Source organism: Astatotilapia calliptera, chromosome 12 (genome assembly GCF_900246225.1).
Source record: "Astatotilapia calliptera chromosome 12, fAstCal1.2, whole genome shotgun sequence".
In the NCBI taxonomy this organism is placed as follows: domain Eukaryota; kingdom Metazoa; phylum Chordata; class Actinopteri; order Cichliformes; family Cichlidae; genus Astatotilapia; species Astatotilapia calliptera.
The window spans coordinates 5,456,151-5,472,645 of record NC_039313.1 but is presented as its reverse complement, the minus strand read 5'-3'; the positions used below and the strand labels follow the sequence as shown (position 1 = coordinate 5,472,645).

At 39.8% G+C, this 16,495-nt stretch overlaps 2 protein-coding genes across 4 annotated transcripts in view; both read left to right on the top strand.

Moving 5' to 3' along the window:
• Window positions 1-979: 979 nt before the first annotated feature.
• Window positions 980-7,749, top strand: ap3m2 (adaptor related protein complex 3 subunit mu 2). The gene is made up of 9 exons (XM_026187985.1): window positions 980-1,359; window positions 2,057-2,341; window positions 2,437-2,608; window positions 2,822-2,959; window positions 3,377-3,462; window positions 5,213-5,346; window positions 5,663-5,870; window positions 6,028-6,172; window positions 6,803-7,749. The coding sequence occupies exons 2-9, from the start codon at window positions 2,069-2,071 to the stop codon at window positions 6,901-6,903; spliced, it is 1,257 nt and encodes a 418-aa protein (XP_026043770.1). The 5' UTR covers window positions 980-1,359; window positions 2,057-2,068; the 3' UTR covers window positions 6,904-7,749.
• Window positions 7,750-9,392: 1,643 nt separating this feature from the next.
• tet3 (tet methylcytosine dioxygenase 3) overlaps window positions 9,393-16,495 on the top strand; it is a 46,958-nt gene continuing 39,855 nt past the window's right edge. For 2 of the 3 annotated variants that reach the window (XM_026187981.1, XM_026187979.1), the window contains exons 1-2: window positions 9,393-9,599; window positions 11,968-12,762. In XM_026187981.1, coding sequence (XP_026043766.1) covers window positions 12,388-12,762 — 375 coding nt within the window. In that variant the 5' untranslated portion in view covers window positions 9,393-9,599; window positions 11,968-12,387. Of the gene's footprint in view, window positions 9,600-11,914; window positions 12,763-16,495 lie in introns of those variants that run through there. The other variant, XM_026187980.1, reaches the window with a different exon arrangement.

Below are 16,495 nucleotides of genomic sequence, written 5' to 3'. Positions count from 1 at the left end.
ACGTCATCCATGAAGCCCCTTTTGACCTATTGTTGCACCCCTGTATCCATTGCTGGACCTCTGGGTACCTTTTCAGTTGCTGTAATGATAAAGTTCATGTTCAAGATGGGGGAGACTTTTAGGGTATAGTGCTGGGTCTTGGGGCTAAAACAGCTCAAGCATTTTTGTCACTTCATGTACTTCTTTCCATGTTGGTTTGTTGGTGTTGAGAATGGAAGGGGGGGGGTTCTGCCATGCCCGTTTCTGGGTGGTTGCCAAGGGGTAGGTTTTATCAGGCTCAGTATGTGTCCTTGAATTGAAGGGAAGTTGTAGGGATCTTTAATGAAATGGGCTTTACTCGTCTTCTTTTCCTTGTTCAATTTCTTTCTTCTTAGTCGGTTGAGGCATTCCTGAAGGCTGCTTCTGAGTTTATTTATGCCTTCCCTTTCCCCGGGGCTGCTTATTTTGTACCTCCTTTTAACACTCTTGATCCCTTTGCTTAAGTTGTTAATCTCCTTTCTTCTGTTTGGTTGTTTTAATGCCTTCGTGTAGAGCTGTACAAAAGCAGCTCAAAAACTTTACTGAAATTTGGAATATTGACTCAATATTGACTCATCTGAAACATGATAAAGAGTTAGGACAGTTATGTGTTACAGTTATACAGTTATATGTCTTTGCTGTGGCAAAGATGAGTGTTAGTTTTTTAAATCTGTGTATTCACTGCACTGTGTACACAACTTGTAATTGACATGTTATTAAGAATGAGCACGAGCCCAAAGTTGCTCTTGTGCATGGGTTCTTTGTTTGTCTAAATCACATTTGATAATCTTTACGGTGAACGTTAGTATAAGGCATCGCTAAGTCTCACTTTATTATGGATAAAGTATGCCTAACCCCCCCTAATGGATATCAGATTGTGGGCTATTATGTGCATTTTGTCTTTGCAATTTCACGGTGGGTTTTTTTTAATACACGTAAAAATGAATAATAAGAGGCAGACTATGTAAATATTCCTATATTTGTTTGAATCGAAAAAGAGCTCCACAAGATGAAATCTGATCCCGCAAACAAAATGTCAGACCAGGTACATCTTAAAACCAATCAGCGGGTGATTTTTACTGGTGTTTACCGTCGTTCTCCCGCTATAAACCAATCACAGCCAAGTCACGAGCCACCAGTTTCCGCACTGTTGGCCTATGCCTCTATTAAGAAGGTGGGATTTTACGCTTGGTCTTTCTTCTGATTGGTTCGCTCTGCTCTGCCATCCTTCCTCACTCAGGATCTGCTGCTCCACCTAACGGGAAGCAACGTCGGCTTAATCTTTCATTGAGAGGAAAAAAAGGTGAAAGGCGAGACGAAAACGTCAGAAAATTGTCTTCGGTGAGTCACTTGCAATTTTAGAAATGGTTCCAGCGGCAACTTACAATTTTATTCGTCAAACAAAAGCATCGTTATTTTAACGTATTTTAACCCCCTGGACCCAGTGACGGAGCTTTCTGTCATAAGACTGAAGCAGGAGGAGGGACGGAGGTAGCATCTCATACAGAGAGATGGAGGCCTTCATCTACAATCTAATAGAAACAGCTAGCTAGCTAGCTAGTTACACGCCTGTTTTTCTTAAACTTGATAGTTTAGCAGTTGCAATTATTTTAGTTGTAAAGTTATATCCGGTTAAAACTTGATAGCTTTGCCGCATGTATAATTTATATTCTGGAGTCACATTTCTCAGCCATCGTAAGTTAGTTTCTTAATTTCTGAAACCCTGAACTTCAGTCTCAGCTCAGTAGACCTACTCTGTTACTTGAGCCGTTCTCATATATAAACTAAGCACAGTGTATAGACAGTATTATCCGGAGAGCAGAGCATGGTACTCCCAGTGTCATGTGAGAATAGGGTCTGTCTTCGGGTAAAATTCTCCATTGCGCCTGCTACCTCACTGTCACACTTGATGGTTTAATGCGACACTTAAACAACCTTCTTATTCTGTTCTTTATGTTAACAGAAGGCATGGTGTTTTGGTCTTAGCATTTTCTCATTTAAAAACCTCTGGTGGTCCCTTGTTTTTCCCTCCCAACAGCCTTTAGCCACAATGATCCACAGCTTGTTCCTAATTAACGCTTCAGGGGATATTTTCCTGGAGAAGCACTGGAAAAGTGTGGTCAGCCGCTCCGTGTGCGACTACTTCTTTGAGGCCCAGGAGCGAGCTACTGAGCCAGAGAATGTCCCACCAGTTATCCCCACGCCTCATCACTACCTTATCAGTGTGCTCAGGCATCACATCTACTTTGTGGCGGTCATCCAGAGTGAGGTCCCGCCGCTCTTTGTCATCGAGTTCCTGCACAGAGTCGTAGACACTTTTCAGGTTGTTCCTCCCCTCTCATGTCTGTTTCTGTCTACTTTTATCATTATTTGTAGTTAACTAAAAGTGCATATCCTGCTTGTGTGCTTTGTTCTCAGGACTATTTTGGAGTGTGTACAGAGGCGGCCATCAAGGACAATGTGGTAGTGGTCTATGAACTACTGGAGGAGATGCTGGATAACGGGTTTCCTCTGGCCACAGAGTCCAACATTCTTAAAGAGCTCATTAAGCCTCCTACCATCCTCCGCACCATGGTCAACACCATCACAGGTCTTTCAGTCTTTTATTTGTGCTGCTTTTACTTCCTGATTTCAGGCAACATTAATGCTTTGTTCATACACAGCTGAAACTTCTTTCAGTAACAATTACAGTTCATCTAAATAGCATTGAATGAATTCAATTGACAGTGTGAGCCATGGATATTACAGCAGCTGTTTGACTCTGTGTGCATGATCCTATACTGTTGTTAATTTCTGCTTCCAGGCAGCACCAATGTGGGTGAACAGCTCCCTACAGGCCAGCTGTCTGTAGTCCCCTGGCGGCGCACTGGGGTCAAGTACACAAACAATGAAGCTTATTTCGACGTGGTGGAGGAGATCGATGCGATCATCGATAAATCTGGTATTTCTTTTCAACTGTTTGTTGTGAAACATGTCACTGTTTGCTTGCATTATAATGCATGGGAGACATAGTAATTATTAATCCGCATTTAATCGGAAAGGCAGTAGCTCCATAGTGTAGTAGTTTGCACATTTGCTTAACAAGTGAAAGATCTCTGGTTCATTCCTTTTGGGGCTGCATCAGGATGGGTGTAAAATCTCTGCCAAATCACACACGCAGAGCTACCTGCTGTGGTGACCCCTTGTGAATCAGGAAGAACCTGAAAGGAGTTTCTAGTCAATCAGTCAAAAAATAAAGAAAATGGCCAATACAATACATAAAATGTCAGCTTTACAACACAATTATTTGTACTTGCCTTCTCTTCTAACATGTTTTTTTGCTTTCTATTGTTGTTTCTAATCAACTCCACCCCCATAGGCTCCACCATCACAGCAGAAATACAGGGAGTCATCGATGCCTGCGTTAAATTGACGGGCATGCCTGATCTCACCCTCTCATTCATGGTGAGTTTCTTTTTTTTCACAAACTCTATATTGTTATATTTTAAGCCTGTGAACTCTCCAGACAAATAACAGATGATTACAAATGGTCATAACTGTGTAGCAAGCAGGGGGTTCTCCAAGGTGCAGCTTGGAAACATTTAAATCAGTGTGCTGTACATTACAATTAATATTCACAGTAAAAGTCAAACATACAGTAACATTTACTTCGAAATATGTCACACCCACACTGTGCACATTTTGGACCAGAGTACTGAGAGGAGCTCAGCTGCCAGAGAATGTATTTATTTTCTCTTATACCGCAGCATGCAGGGAGCTGATTTTCCAGAGTATCTGCACTTTGCGTCACAGTTTTGATGATAAAACTTCCTGATAAAAGCTTCCTGTAATATGCAAGTAGGGCAGCACAAGTAATCACATTTTAATCTTAATTACAATTTTGGCTTCCCACAATTGGGAGTAAAAACACAGCTGTCCAACACTGAAAATGTGTGCTCTGCCAAAAGAACACAAAGCCAAAGCAAATCAAGCTCTCCAAAAATCACTGCCTGACGATTTGCCTACATGAGCCCGTCATAGCTATTTCCTGCACCACGCCATGTGACGTTTCCTCGACTAGTCTGGACAAGTAAATGTATGTTACAGTGATGTTAACAAGAGCAAATTGCTTGTGCTAAAAGCTGACATCGTTACCATGCACTTATTTTTTTTCTCATTCTCTGATGGCATATTTATTTCTTTAGTTATACTCTATTTTGGGCAAAACCTTTTTTAGTACAAAGTCAAAAATTTAATCGTGCAGTTCTCCAATGCAAGACAGAAACACACTTCAGTAATCAAACTTCAGCTCAAGTGATCAGCTTCTCTCTCTCTCTCTCTCTCCCCCTGCATTGCCTCTTTCTTCCTGTCTCTTTGTTCTTTCTGACTCTTGCCTGGAGGTCCTTGTTGAAGTCTCTAGCAAGAGTTTGTGATCATGATGTGGTTTTTGTTATCCTTTAGAACAGGAAAAAAATGAAACTAAGGAGGTCAAGAAAAAACATGCCCCATAAGGGCAACTGAAACGCTCTCTGAGACTTTGACGTCTGCTGACTCGAGGTCTGCTTCTCAGAGAGGCAACCATCCAGATGTGGTAGTTCACTGTGCAGCAGATAAGACTGATTTCATAGGTAGATTATATGGTAGAAATATGTTGAAAGAAATAGGCTTTGCTATGTGGAGGACCATTCCATTATGGATTTAATAAAAACAACGACGTGCACATTTGATTATTTCATTGCAACAATCTGATCGATATTATGACTGGACCTCTATTGGACTTTAAAACAACAGTCAACCTGTCTGTTTATAGTGTAGCTCTGCTATAACAGCCAGTTTTGACTAGAGGAAAGATCAGTGTAAGTCAGACTAACTGAGTTTTTGTTTCAGATTACTCTCCTGCCTACTTTATTTACAAGGTTTAATTGTTGCATCCAACAGTTATGGTGTCCAACAGTTTGAAATATTCAGTGCAAATTCCTTTGAAGTGTGTCTAATCTGAACGTCCACAAAAATTTACAGTGGAACTTGCTGACGAAAATCCCACGTTTCATGCAGTAACATCACAACTGTGTAAAGTGTTGCTGGAATAAGTGCTGTGTGTTCTTACAGGGTACACTGGGTAAATACCAAAAAGAAATGGAAAGATATTAAAAGTATTTTAATGTTTTTGAAACTTCACCACTAATCTTCCTGACCCACTGCATTTCTTTCGCAGAATCCACGGCTGCTGGATGATGTCAGTTTCCACCCATGTGTTCGGTTCAAGCGCTGGGAAGCCGAGCGGATCCTCTCCTTCATCCCACCCGATGGAAACTTCCGGTTGCTCTCCTACCACGTCAGCTCTCAGAAGTTAGTACTTTGCTGTGACACAGGCAACATACAACCGTTCATTTTCTAGTTCAGAATCCTGCTTTAGTTTGTGGAATCTGTCTTACTTTCCTGTTCACCAGAGAGGAGTGTTGCAGCCCCAGCCAGTGATAGATGGACAAAACTATTAACTATAGTCAGTGTCCTAAAATATGAATAATTAGTTTAACTGGCTAGTAGCAACATTTAATCACATAGTTGACTCATTACATGTATCTAATCAGGATATAAACAGAAATGCTAATCCATAAAGTAGGATTCCACTGTCTAATAGCTGATGTTGTTTTATCACCTTCAGTTTGGTAGCCATCCCAGTGTACGTGAAACACAACATCACCTTCCGGGAGGGAAGTTCCCAGGGGCGTTTTGATTTGACCCTGGGCCCCAAACAGACAATGGGCAAGGCCGTGGAGTCGGTCCTAGTCAGCAGCCAGCTTCCTCGGGGCGTCCTCAATGCCAACCTGAACCCCTCCCAGGGAACATACACCTTTGACCCAGTCACAAAGGTAACTGTGCAGCAATCTTTATATCACAAAAACACAGATGAAGGGAAGTGTAAATAATAGAATGAATAAATATATAAACCCGAATTATCTGAATATGTTTAAGAGACAAAATATTTAATTCTGTCATCTTGGTGCATTTTTTTTCTTTTTAAACCAGTTGTTGACATGGGATGTTGGCAAGATCAACCCACAGAAGCTTCCCAGTCTGAAGGGCACCATGAGCCTGCAGGCTGGAGCATCCAAACCTGATGAGAACCCCACCATCAATATTCAGTTCAAGATCCAACAGATGGCCATCTCAGGTACACACACACCATCTGAACCTCATGTTCATGTACATGTGACTGTTGCCTTTCAAGAATTCCTTCATTTCTTATTTGTGATACTCTCTCTTCTTGCACTTAGTGACCAAGCTGAACATTGAATGAGATTGACAATTTCACTGTAATAGTGAAAATGAGCTCCACTTTGCCTTTTAAACCACAGAAAAGTTAATTCAACCCCCACACAGTTAGGCTCAGTCTGGTCAGCTGACAACCACCTGACAGTCCCATTGTAGGGGAACAGTGAGATGGTGACCACTAGATGGCGCTACACCCATAAATAAACCTTGCATGACACCAGGAAATAGATTTTATTTTCAGTGAAGTATAAAACAACCATCTTAGTTTTTCAAGTTTCACCAAGGGTTGACACATTTATGAAAATATGTTTTACAGTGTGACACAGAATGTAACGGTAATACTAAACTCAGAGCAAACAAAGCCTTTGGAGCTTTAGGAATCTCTTGTTGAAATCTCTGTAGAGGTTTTAGTTGAAACATCTCTAGAAGAGCCCTCCACCATCAAGCCAGATAGTTAACCCTGGTATTTGTTCTGTTCCAGTAACACATAAGTCTAATAAATTCTTGATGTTTTTCTCTCCTTCATCAGGACTGAAAGTGAATCGGCTGGACATGTATGGTGAGAAGTATAAACCTTTCAAAGGCATCAAGTACATGACCAAGGCTGGTAAGTTCCAGGTCCGGACTTAAAGACTGCTTCTCTGTGACAACCGGACTGAGCCACCATGAGACTAAGGGGTGATGTGATGGGAAAGAGGAGTTGGTACATTCCTTGTGCTTATGCATTTACCCATGAAGGCTTACCAATACAAACTGGAGGCTCCTTGTAGCAGTTCTGAGTGGACTATTACACATAGACATGAAACCTCTGTTGTAGAACTTTGCCTAAATCAGGCAAGTTTGAAGCAAGTGTCCGAAAAAATTTCCAACACTGTCCTTGCTGAACTCAGACAAACCACACTAACCCAATAAAGATTTGTCCATATAATACACCGTTTACAGGATTTTCACTGACGGTGTTAACAAACCAAATCCATGTATTTAGATAAGGCTGGATTACTGGATAAATGGACCCTAGAGTATATTAAAAGAGAGCTTCTACACAAAGAAATTAGAATTAATTATGAAGTAGTGACCTGTACATTATGCCAGGAATCTACGATTCTAGGTTCAGATGACACTGCAAGGTAAAAAGTATTGTTTGACAGTGCTGTAGCACATTTAAGCAGTTAAATTCAAATGAAATGGCACGGACCTACAATAACTGTTTGAGCTCCAAAGAGTTGTTACTGCCAGTGAAAATCCACACTATACTTCTTATCCTGCTGTCCAGGTTTTCTTTTTTTACCCAGCACCCTGGGCCTTCTTTTTTCTGTTTATTCTGTTCTTTGTTTCTTCTTTGCTGCAGTTTGATGATATTGTCTGCAACACTGGAGTCAGCATGCTGATGTATTAGACGTGTCTCTGAAACGGTCCTCAATCTTTGAAGTTTTTTGTTTGTTTGTTTGTTTGCAAATAAGAATGATACAGTGACTTTTTTTTTTTTTTTTTTTAGCTATTTATTACCAGAAAGCCACGCATCTTCACCTCTTTTTATTCAGCTGTAATTGTGATTAATTACAGAATATTGTCATTAAATTTCTTGGAAAATAAGGTTGATCCTGACAGTTTGGTGCTTAACCCTATGGTCCAAATGCTCCATAAAGGTTATCTCAGCCTTTATAGTATGATGTGCATTTTTGTTTTAAGTTTGTCTTTGCATACATTGTATAAACATAAGATTATGATTGTCGCCATGGAAACTGGTGAGCTGGATGAATCAATAAGAGTGTAATAAAGTGATGCATCTGTGCCTCAGGGTCTCGGCTGGAATCAGCCCACCATCACATTGTGGTCTCATAAAGCTGGCTTGGAGAGTCATGGTTGCTACAGATACAGTTTGGTGTTATCAGCTAAGAGTAGAACGAAAACAAAAGTGTGTTAAGATATAACAGCGCGGTACCTCAGAAGAAATGCTTTGTGATTACAGCAAAATGTTTGTGTTTCTTACACAGCCTCCAATGGAGTGTAAAAACAGTGAAAAAAAAAAATAAAGAATTTGATGTGTTATAACCGAGCAATAACACTGATTACTCAATGTGTATAATGTGGTGTTTTCCACATATGATATTGTGTTACAAGAGTCAAACTGTCCTTTGAAGTTATGATTACATCCATCAATGAAGCAATTGGTTTAAGGTTGTCTCTTTGCTTGTACGTGTGCGATTACTGGAGCTATTATGAGCAACCCTATATGAAATTGTTCACAGAGGAGGGGCTTAGCCCAGGATGATTGGCAGCCAAAAACAGATGCCAGTTTCTGTATTCAGTGGCTTCACTTGTATAGAACAAGAAAATAACATTTGGCATCATATCTTCAAAGTAAATTAAGAGAAATTAGAAGACACTGGCTTAATGTCACAAGCTAATACAGATTCACACATCCTTCTGGATCCCTACAAACAATGGATTTTATTTAATCCATTGTTTGTAGAGAATATCAAGTTTTTTGGTGAAGGATTGCAGTCTTGGAGTGCAGTTTTTTTATGACAAAGTGAAATTAAAAAAATAAATGAAAGATTCTCTTGACTGCATATACAGAAAATGCGTCCAGTTTTGAAGTTAACCAACATTAAATGTTGCACAATACACCCAGCGTAACTATCAGACGTGCTCAGCTGTAGGTGAGTTGTGGATGTAGGTTTCTAAAATATGTAAATATTTAAAAACACATTTCCATTTAAGCAAAGATAGGAGTGCCAATTTGTTAGATAAGATGGCAATGTTTTGTTGGTCAGAAATTACTGATAAGTAATAATAAATCCTGTTTTTTTTCTAAATGGGATTAAAGTGTTGTTGGGTTTTTTCATGATGTCAAAACATCTGGTTTGAAACACACTAACTGCTTCTCAAGATCTTATATAAAACATCATTTTTAAAGGTAAGACTCATTGGATTATCTTATGGTAACTTCCACTTCCAGATGTGTGACATCAGCCCTGTGTCTTTGCTCCATCTGGCTGGACTCCAGTCCATAATTTACTTTAACCCCTCCAAAAGACAATCTACTACCTTTTCCTCCCTCCCTCCCCCCCCCCCCCCCATCGACCAGACTGAGCCGTTTAAAGTCAGTTATGTCATTTGGGTCCAACTTTGTCCTCACTCTTCTCCTTCGTGCATCGCTTTTTTTAGCACATTTCTAAACTTCTTTCTAAACCTTTTTTTTCCTTTTCTTTTTTTATCATTTCGAATATTCACATTTTTATTTTTTTCGTTCGCTTAACTTTATGTCCATTTTCAAACACTTTAAAGGCTGTCGCGACAGAGGAATATCGCGGCACTTAGTGGTAAGTTATCGCTCGCCATTATAATAATGTGGATGTTTTTTTCCCTCACAGCAGCGATTTTGTTTGTTTGTTTTAACAACCGAGAAACGAAAAATTCTGAGCAGCACACGTTATATGTTATATACCAATATAACGCTTTCCAAAAAAAAAAAAAAAATTAAAAATAAATGTGCAGCTTCGCATTAATTCCCCACAGCAGGTAAGTTTTAAACATGAATATAAATCAAAAATGTGTATTGAAGCTCGGCTAACGTGCCGTTTTTGGCACCCGGGGCAATTAACCGCGTGCCCTCGCTTACAGCCCAATCTGCTCTTTGTGTATTGAAGGCCAGATAATGGGCATTATCGTAATGTAAATCTAAGGATGGCTGTTAAGTGTTTATCTGACTGCTTTGATCGGTGTTGGGCGGCCGGGCGCCCTGCAGTGGTCCCTGTCGGTAAGCACGTGGACAGTAACAGTAATAACAGCAGTCTGGGTGGGGAGGGGTGCTCATGCAGACTTGACACTGGCCGCAGCACATTAAAGAGACGACACAACTGCTGATTAACCACGTGCTTCTTGAGTAGTTGCCGGAGCGCGTGCTGCGGCTGTGCAGCGCAGTGTTTGTAGTTTAATATCCTAGCTATGAGTCAGAGTTTATTTACACTGTTGCATGTTTACACAGATAATGGCACTTCAATAAAACTCTTCTGCAACATTGTCACCGCTTATCAACTTCCAGCTGTTGCTTATCAGCTAACTGACAGCTACGTGAGCGACTGCTATTGTGTCCTTAAAAAGTAGTGCCACTGTAATGACATTAGCTGTCATTCCAGCTTACTATAATGTTAACTCTACGCTGCCTTGCTGCAGAGGACATCTATAGGTTTGTCTTTACACCAAATGTTATATAAGTAATTGCTAAAATTTTTACTGGAATAAATCTGTTTGGTAGCTTAAGGGTGCTATCTAGTTAAGGTTAGCTAGGAAACAAAGCTGCCAACTAGCAAAACTTCAAATATAAGGGTACTATAAATGCCTCATAGACCTAGATTTACAGGTTGTAAGTAGTTTGTTTGTCTTCCATAAACTCCACATTTTGCAAATTGATGTTAGTTTTTGGCCATACTTGGATGAGGGGCAGTATTTAGTCATCAGCTAATGCTAGCTAGTTCGGTTAGCAAGCTCTGCCCATTAACTGTACTGGTGCAATGGACAGACTCACATGTTTACTTATAGGTGCTTAGTAACAGACTAATAAAATAACAGAATTTCACTTACCACAAGGGAAACACCACCTTTGTGAACCGTTTGTAGGACTGCTACACAACCAGTAATATTATTTCTCAAATAAGTGGATTAAAATGTTCCAAAAGGCACAAACAGCACAGGATCCTGGAATGCCACAGTTCAGTGAACCTCCAATTAGAGGAGGTCATGCCCCTAATCCAAGTATCCAGATGGACGATTGTCCAGTTATAAAATAACAGCGTTACTATAGATTATTTATTAAAGGGGGAACTGTCCATAAGAGGCAAACAAATGTTTGTTGTATCAGGTTGTATAAAAGCTCCTTTTTAAAGCTCCGAAGGTTGCTTTTTAGCATGGAGTCTATGGGGAATGACTTGCTTTTGAGGCAGTTCATCTAATGGTCTCAAGTGGCCATTAGATGAACTGCAGTTTTTTAGCATCTCCACTTTACTTCTCAGTCTCAGAGGTTGTCAGTTTATGTCTCCCCAGAAAATCATTGTGACCTCTTTTTAAATTTCCCCACCCTTGAAGGCACTTGTATATATTAGAGATCATCTAAAAGTTACAATAAACAGCATGTTCATTGGAGGTAAAGTGGTTTAGGTTGCCTTTGATATGTGCTAAAAGCACCTTGTGAGCAGGCTGTGAAACCAGGCAGTAGCAAAGAAACCGTGGGTTTTCTCAGCACAATTCACTTTACTGATGGTTGACTGGAGCATGCGACTACAAGACAAAGAAGACTGTCCCTGGCTTCAACTTATCACCCCCCTCCTTTCATTCAGGGAGACATAAGCCCCCCTGTCCATGTGGGGCCTGCCATTATAACACAGTATCTTCTCAAACTGCTCACGTAGGCTTGTATGGCTGTGAGCCAACTGGATGCACAGCACCGACAGCTGTGTTCAGAAACCAGACGATATCCAGACAGCAGTCAGGCTGAACTCTAATGTTGGGCATTTAATGTGAAGCCGCCAGTTGTATATAAATAAATGTGTAAGAGTAGGCAATAACACATTGAGACTTTTGGGCCCCACGCTTTAAACCTCGCAATGACAAATAACTTCTTTTTGTGTTTTGATGTTGATTTTAAATGTTTTGTCCTCTCCCTCTTTGCCTTTGTTGTCTCTGCACACTTAGACAGAGCCTGGCTTCCGTACACAAAGCCATGAGCGGGCTGCCGGCCATACCACAGGGAAGCTGGGATAGATGGACTCCAGACTGGAAGTTACCACACAGATTCTCCAGGGCCATTCCTGTGACCAGCAGCACAAGCATTACATTGATAATGCCATCTTACCTGTAGACAAAATGAGCATCAATCTAACTTGTGTAGCAGCAGCTGGTTTAACATCCAAGTTAAGTTATCTTCAAAGACTAATCCAAGACAAGTTATCCATCTCCCAATCTGTTTTTAAGAGCAGCCAGATGATTATGCCATATTGAGATTTTAGCAGATGTTGCTTTTAAACTCTACTTTTTAAACTTAACTGCATGTATGTCGACTGTTTTCAGTCTTTTTAAATAATAGAACTGAACAAATAAAGCAGGACATTCATTATGCCCAGGCCGAAGGGAGGAACGAGTCTGGCACCTGAGAATGTTTACGAGTTCCCCGCGGACATGGGGGAGGCTCAGTCTCTTCAGTTGCAAAGGAAATGCATAGAAACAACATCCCCATTGAGCAAATATATCGAAGCTGAGCACCAGGAAGCAGGGCTCTTCTCTCTGTCTCCATTGGACGCCTCGCTGGAAGCCACGCTTGACCTCCAGAAGAAAAGAAGAAAGAAATGTGGAGCCTGCACTCCTTGTCTCCGCAAAGAGAATTGCGGTACCTGCGCAAACTGTTTGAACCGTAAGACGGGCAAACAGATTTGCAAGCTGCGCAAATGTGAACAGCTGAAGAAGAGGCGGGACGAGTGGGAAGTGGTTGAGGTACTGAAACGCTTGCAATCTCATACAAACCGTTAGCACTTCCAACCCATCAAATTCTGATGCTTGGTCAGGACCTATAGGATTAGCTTAGTGTGCAAGGACTGTCTGAAAAGGTAGCTGAAAGCCAGTGTCATTACTGTTGTAGGTAACTAAAGAAATGGAAGGATGGTAAATGTGTTGATGGGAAGGAATGTTTAAACCCAAACCAAGAGTTTTTTTCTTAACCTAACTTAACCTAACTGACAGAAAGAGCCAAGTCAGGGCAGAATTTGACTTCCTGCCTTCTGGTTGGAAGTCATTTGATGATGCAATTAGATGAATGACCGTTGTTATTCACCATCATCTTTCAAAACTGCATTCTGAAGCCTTACCCAGCATGTAAATAAAAGATTTTACAGGAGTAAATAGTAAGGAAAAAGGATTCCTAATCAAGCATCAGTATATGACAAGTTGGGAGTGAAAACATCTTGTCTCTTAACTTGAGTTATCGTAATACTGCTTATACTGTAGATTTAGAATACCAGAAGTATCAACGTGCTTTGTGTAAAATGTTTTTTTTTCTTCCTAAAGGCAGGCTGAAAAAACCTGACCACAACAGTAAAATTATGGGCAAATTATCATACAAATATTATCATATCGATTAACATCCATCCATTTCAGTGCATTTCATGGGAACGTTCGTTCATAGGACATCAAGTAAAGCACAAAAACTGTTTTTCTTTTGTTTGCCTGAGAGTGTTTGCTGATTGTCTGCCTAAAATACACCAACATCATTAGATTGCAAACTTGTTCTGCTTTTTAGCCAGAGAAGCACGAAAGAGCGAGCATTTATTACAGATCATTACATGATCACAAATGTCTTCTTAGTGATGTTCGTTCAGATGGATAGAAGGAACTTTTGCTGGACTATAAAGGGACGGACAGTTGCATGCGTCATATATGGAGAGTTCATGTTAAATTAGTTACTTTAGAGGAAAAATTCCTCACAATGTGAGTCACAATGTGCAAATCAACCTCAAATGGCCCAGATATCTCGATGTACTACATTTTATAAAGTGATGCAATGCTCTGTATTGTAACAAACAAAACAAACTGCTTGGTAGAAAAAATTCCAAAGCATTTATTTGCAAAAATTTGGACAAATTATATATATATTGTTAATTTTAGAAGTAAAAAGAACAACTCCTGGACAACAGCCCCACTGGAAACTATTCTATTGGAACTAAATTGTTCACTCTGTTTTGAGTAGTCAGAAAAGTAGATAGATCTTTATCTACTTTAAATGTAGTTCCACAGTGGGAGTGTATATATGTTGTGTGTGATACTGATGGGTAATGTTGAAACCATCAAGGTTTTGCAAGTGTTGCAGTTTACATGAATATTCTCAGTAAGATAAGGCAGTGAAAAAGTCAACAAGACAGTTGAGCAGACCGAGTGGACTAACTGTGACGGTTACCCAAGATTCCGGCAGTTGCCTGTGCTTTGTCCTTTGACCTCTTGAGGTTTTCAAATGAGGGTGGGGGTTAACCTTGGGCCGTTTTTTCTATTTGTGTGTGCGTGGGGGTGCATGTGTGTGTAAAGAAAGAGAGAGACAGAGTGCAGGGTTTTAAAAGTGCTCACTTGTGTGTGTTAATGGAAGTGCGCGCGTGGGACTATGTGTGTTTTTACATGCACCAGCATCTTAACCCAGGGGGATGGGCCGTAAAGTCAAGTAAGAGGAGGACGGGAAGATGCAGTAAATGGTCAGCAGTATTGGAGGGGGAGAAGCAGGCTGCAAAAGCATTACCAAGGAAGGAAAACACACTGCGCCAAAACAAGCACCTTGAATTTTTGGAATTTTTCCCAACAAATATGCCTAGAAAGACAATTGGATTTGTTTTCATATGCTTTAAGATCATTATGAGAGAGAAGAATTTGCACACTAAAATAATAGAATTAAAAATTATCATATATTGCACAAGCAACAGTTTTGGAATGATAGCACCCCACTGATAATAACCAGGTTCCTATAGACTGTAATCTGCTTGACATGCTTCCATTTGCGCATACAAAACTCTCTGTGATGGTATTTTTGCTGTTGTTTTGGCTCATACTATTCTATCAGTCTCTTATATGTGTCAATATAAAAGTAATGTAAATAACACACCGCAGACAGTTTGTCTAGGAGTTTAAACTGACAATCAAAATCTAGAGGGAAAGGTATGATGTTTGCTTAGCCACAAACACAAAATAATGGTTACTATCAGCACTCTTCTGGCCTGTCCTGTCTTGTCTGTTAAATGGCTTCTGAAGTAGCAGCAACAACCCATGAACAAAAACCATGCAACACAGCAGCTGAGCATGAAAACAGACAAATGACTCAGTGTTTTATGATGCCACTGTTTGGAGAAAAAAGTGCATGCCTTTGAGACAAAGATATGACGGGAAACTTTTTAAACTTTATATCTGAGCATAGCATCATGGTCAGATACGATCTTACTACAGGCAGACAACAAAGTCATGATCATCCCACAATTCCAGCAGAACAGCTGAGCTAAAGCTTAGCTGAGATCCTTATGCATTCTACTAGAAAATATTACATAGGGTGCACAATTTAATTTAGCTGACCTCCTGTTACTGTGCACTGTGGAAAAGTCATACTACAAAAGTGTCTCATACCATCCACATCCTTGCTAACAATGAACTTTACCATGTATGTTAAACTGACAGAGAATTAACTTTGGTTGAGAAGTTTATCTGTTTGTTTTTTAGGGCAATAGAAGTCTATATGTGCCATTTCTCTAAATTCTCTCACACTTATTGTTCACTAATTTACTCTGCCTGTATTTTCTGAGCCACACTAGTGACTGAAAACATGCATATATTGATCTGTGCTTTGGTCAGTCCATTTTGGTCCAGACTGATGGATTTCAGCAGCCAGTGGATGGATTGTTAAGTTTTTAGTGCGCACTTATTAGGTCATATAAGTACTGTTTCAATGTTGAATTAAACATCACTATTTGAAACCTGTTAATACAAGTTCAAGTAGTGAGATCAGTCTGTGTAAACGTAATCCCTGGCAGCTAAAAGCTCAGACTTCAGACAGCTCTAAACACTGTTTCAGACATTTTTTCTGCTTACTGGAGCACCACCTCCATGCTGCTCCACTACAGTTGCACATACAGTTGTGGTCATGATTTTGCATACATACACTTTGCATGCACTCATCATGGTAACTAATGTCTTGGTATTTTTTTTTAATGATTTCTTTCAACTGTTCTTTCTCCAGGGTGGAATCATTATACAGCACACATCTTTACTGACCTTAAATAATAAAAATTGGGCACACAAGTTTGGATTTATTTGGGATTTTTTCTAATCCACACAGGACATACAAGCTTACCCATATGGAAAAGAAATAGTAAAAACATATATGATTTACTCATGAAAGTGGCCACTTTCTCATTACTTTCATATATTTTTTTAGTAAGTATAGAAAACATACAAGTTTCATTATAAAATTTTTCAAGGGATCTTATATCTGTTTTCACTCTTGTATGCTTTTCATACAAGTTTCATACAAGACAGATAAAAACTTTATAAGATTTATATATATCTTTTCCATATGGGTAAATATATAAATTTAATGTTTCTGGCATAATTCTGGCTGTATATTTGACCTCTTTTCCTTGAAGAACTGCTAGGGTTCCTTTAAATTGTTTGGTTTCCTTGCACAGACTTAACTTTTTAGAAC

Excerpts from the sequence above, each read along its gene's own strand:
- ap3m2 (XM_026187985.1), top strand. The coding sequence starts at position 2,069 with ATGATCCACAGCTTGTTCCTAATTAACGCTTCAGGGGATATTTTCCTG. Across the intron at positions 2,609-2,821 it reads CATGGTCAACACCATCACAG|GCAGCACCAATGTGGGTGAA; the intron begins GTCTTTCAGTCT and ends TTCTGCTTCCAG. Across the intron at positions 6,173-6,802 it reads CCAACAGATGGCCATCTCAG|GACTGAAAGTGAATCGGCTG; the intron begins GTACACACACAC and ends CTCCTTCATCAG.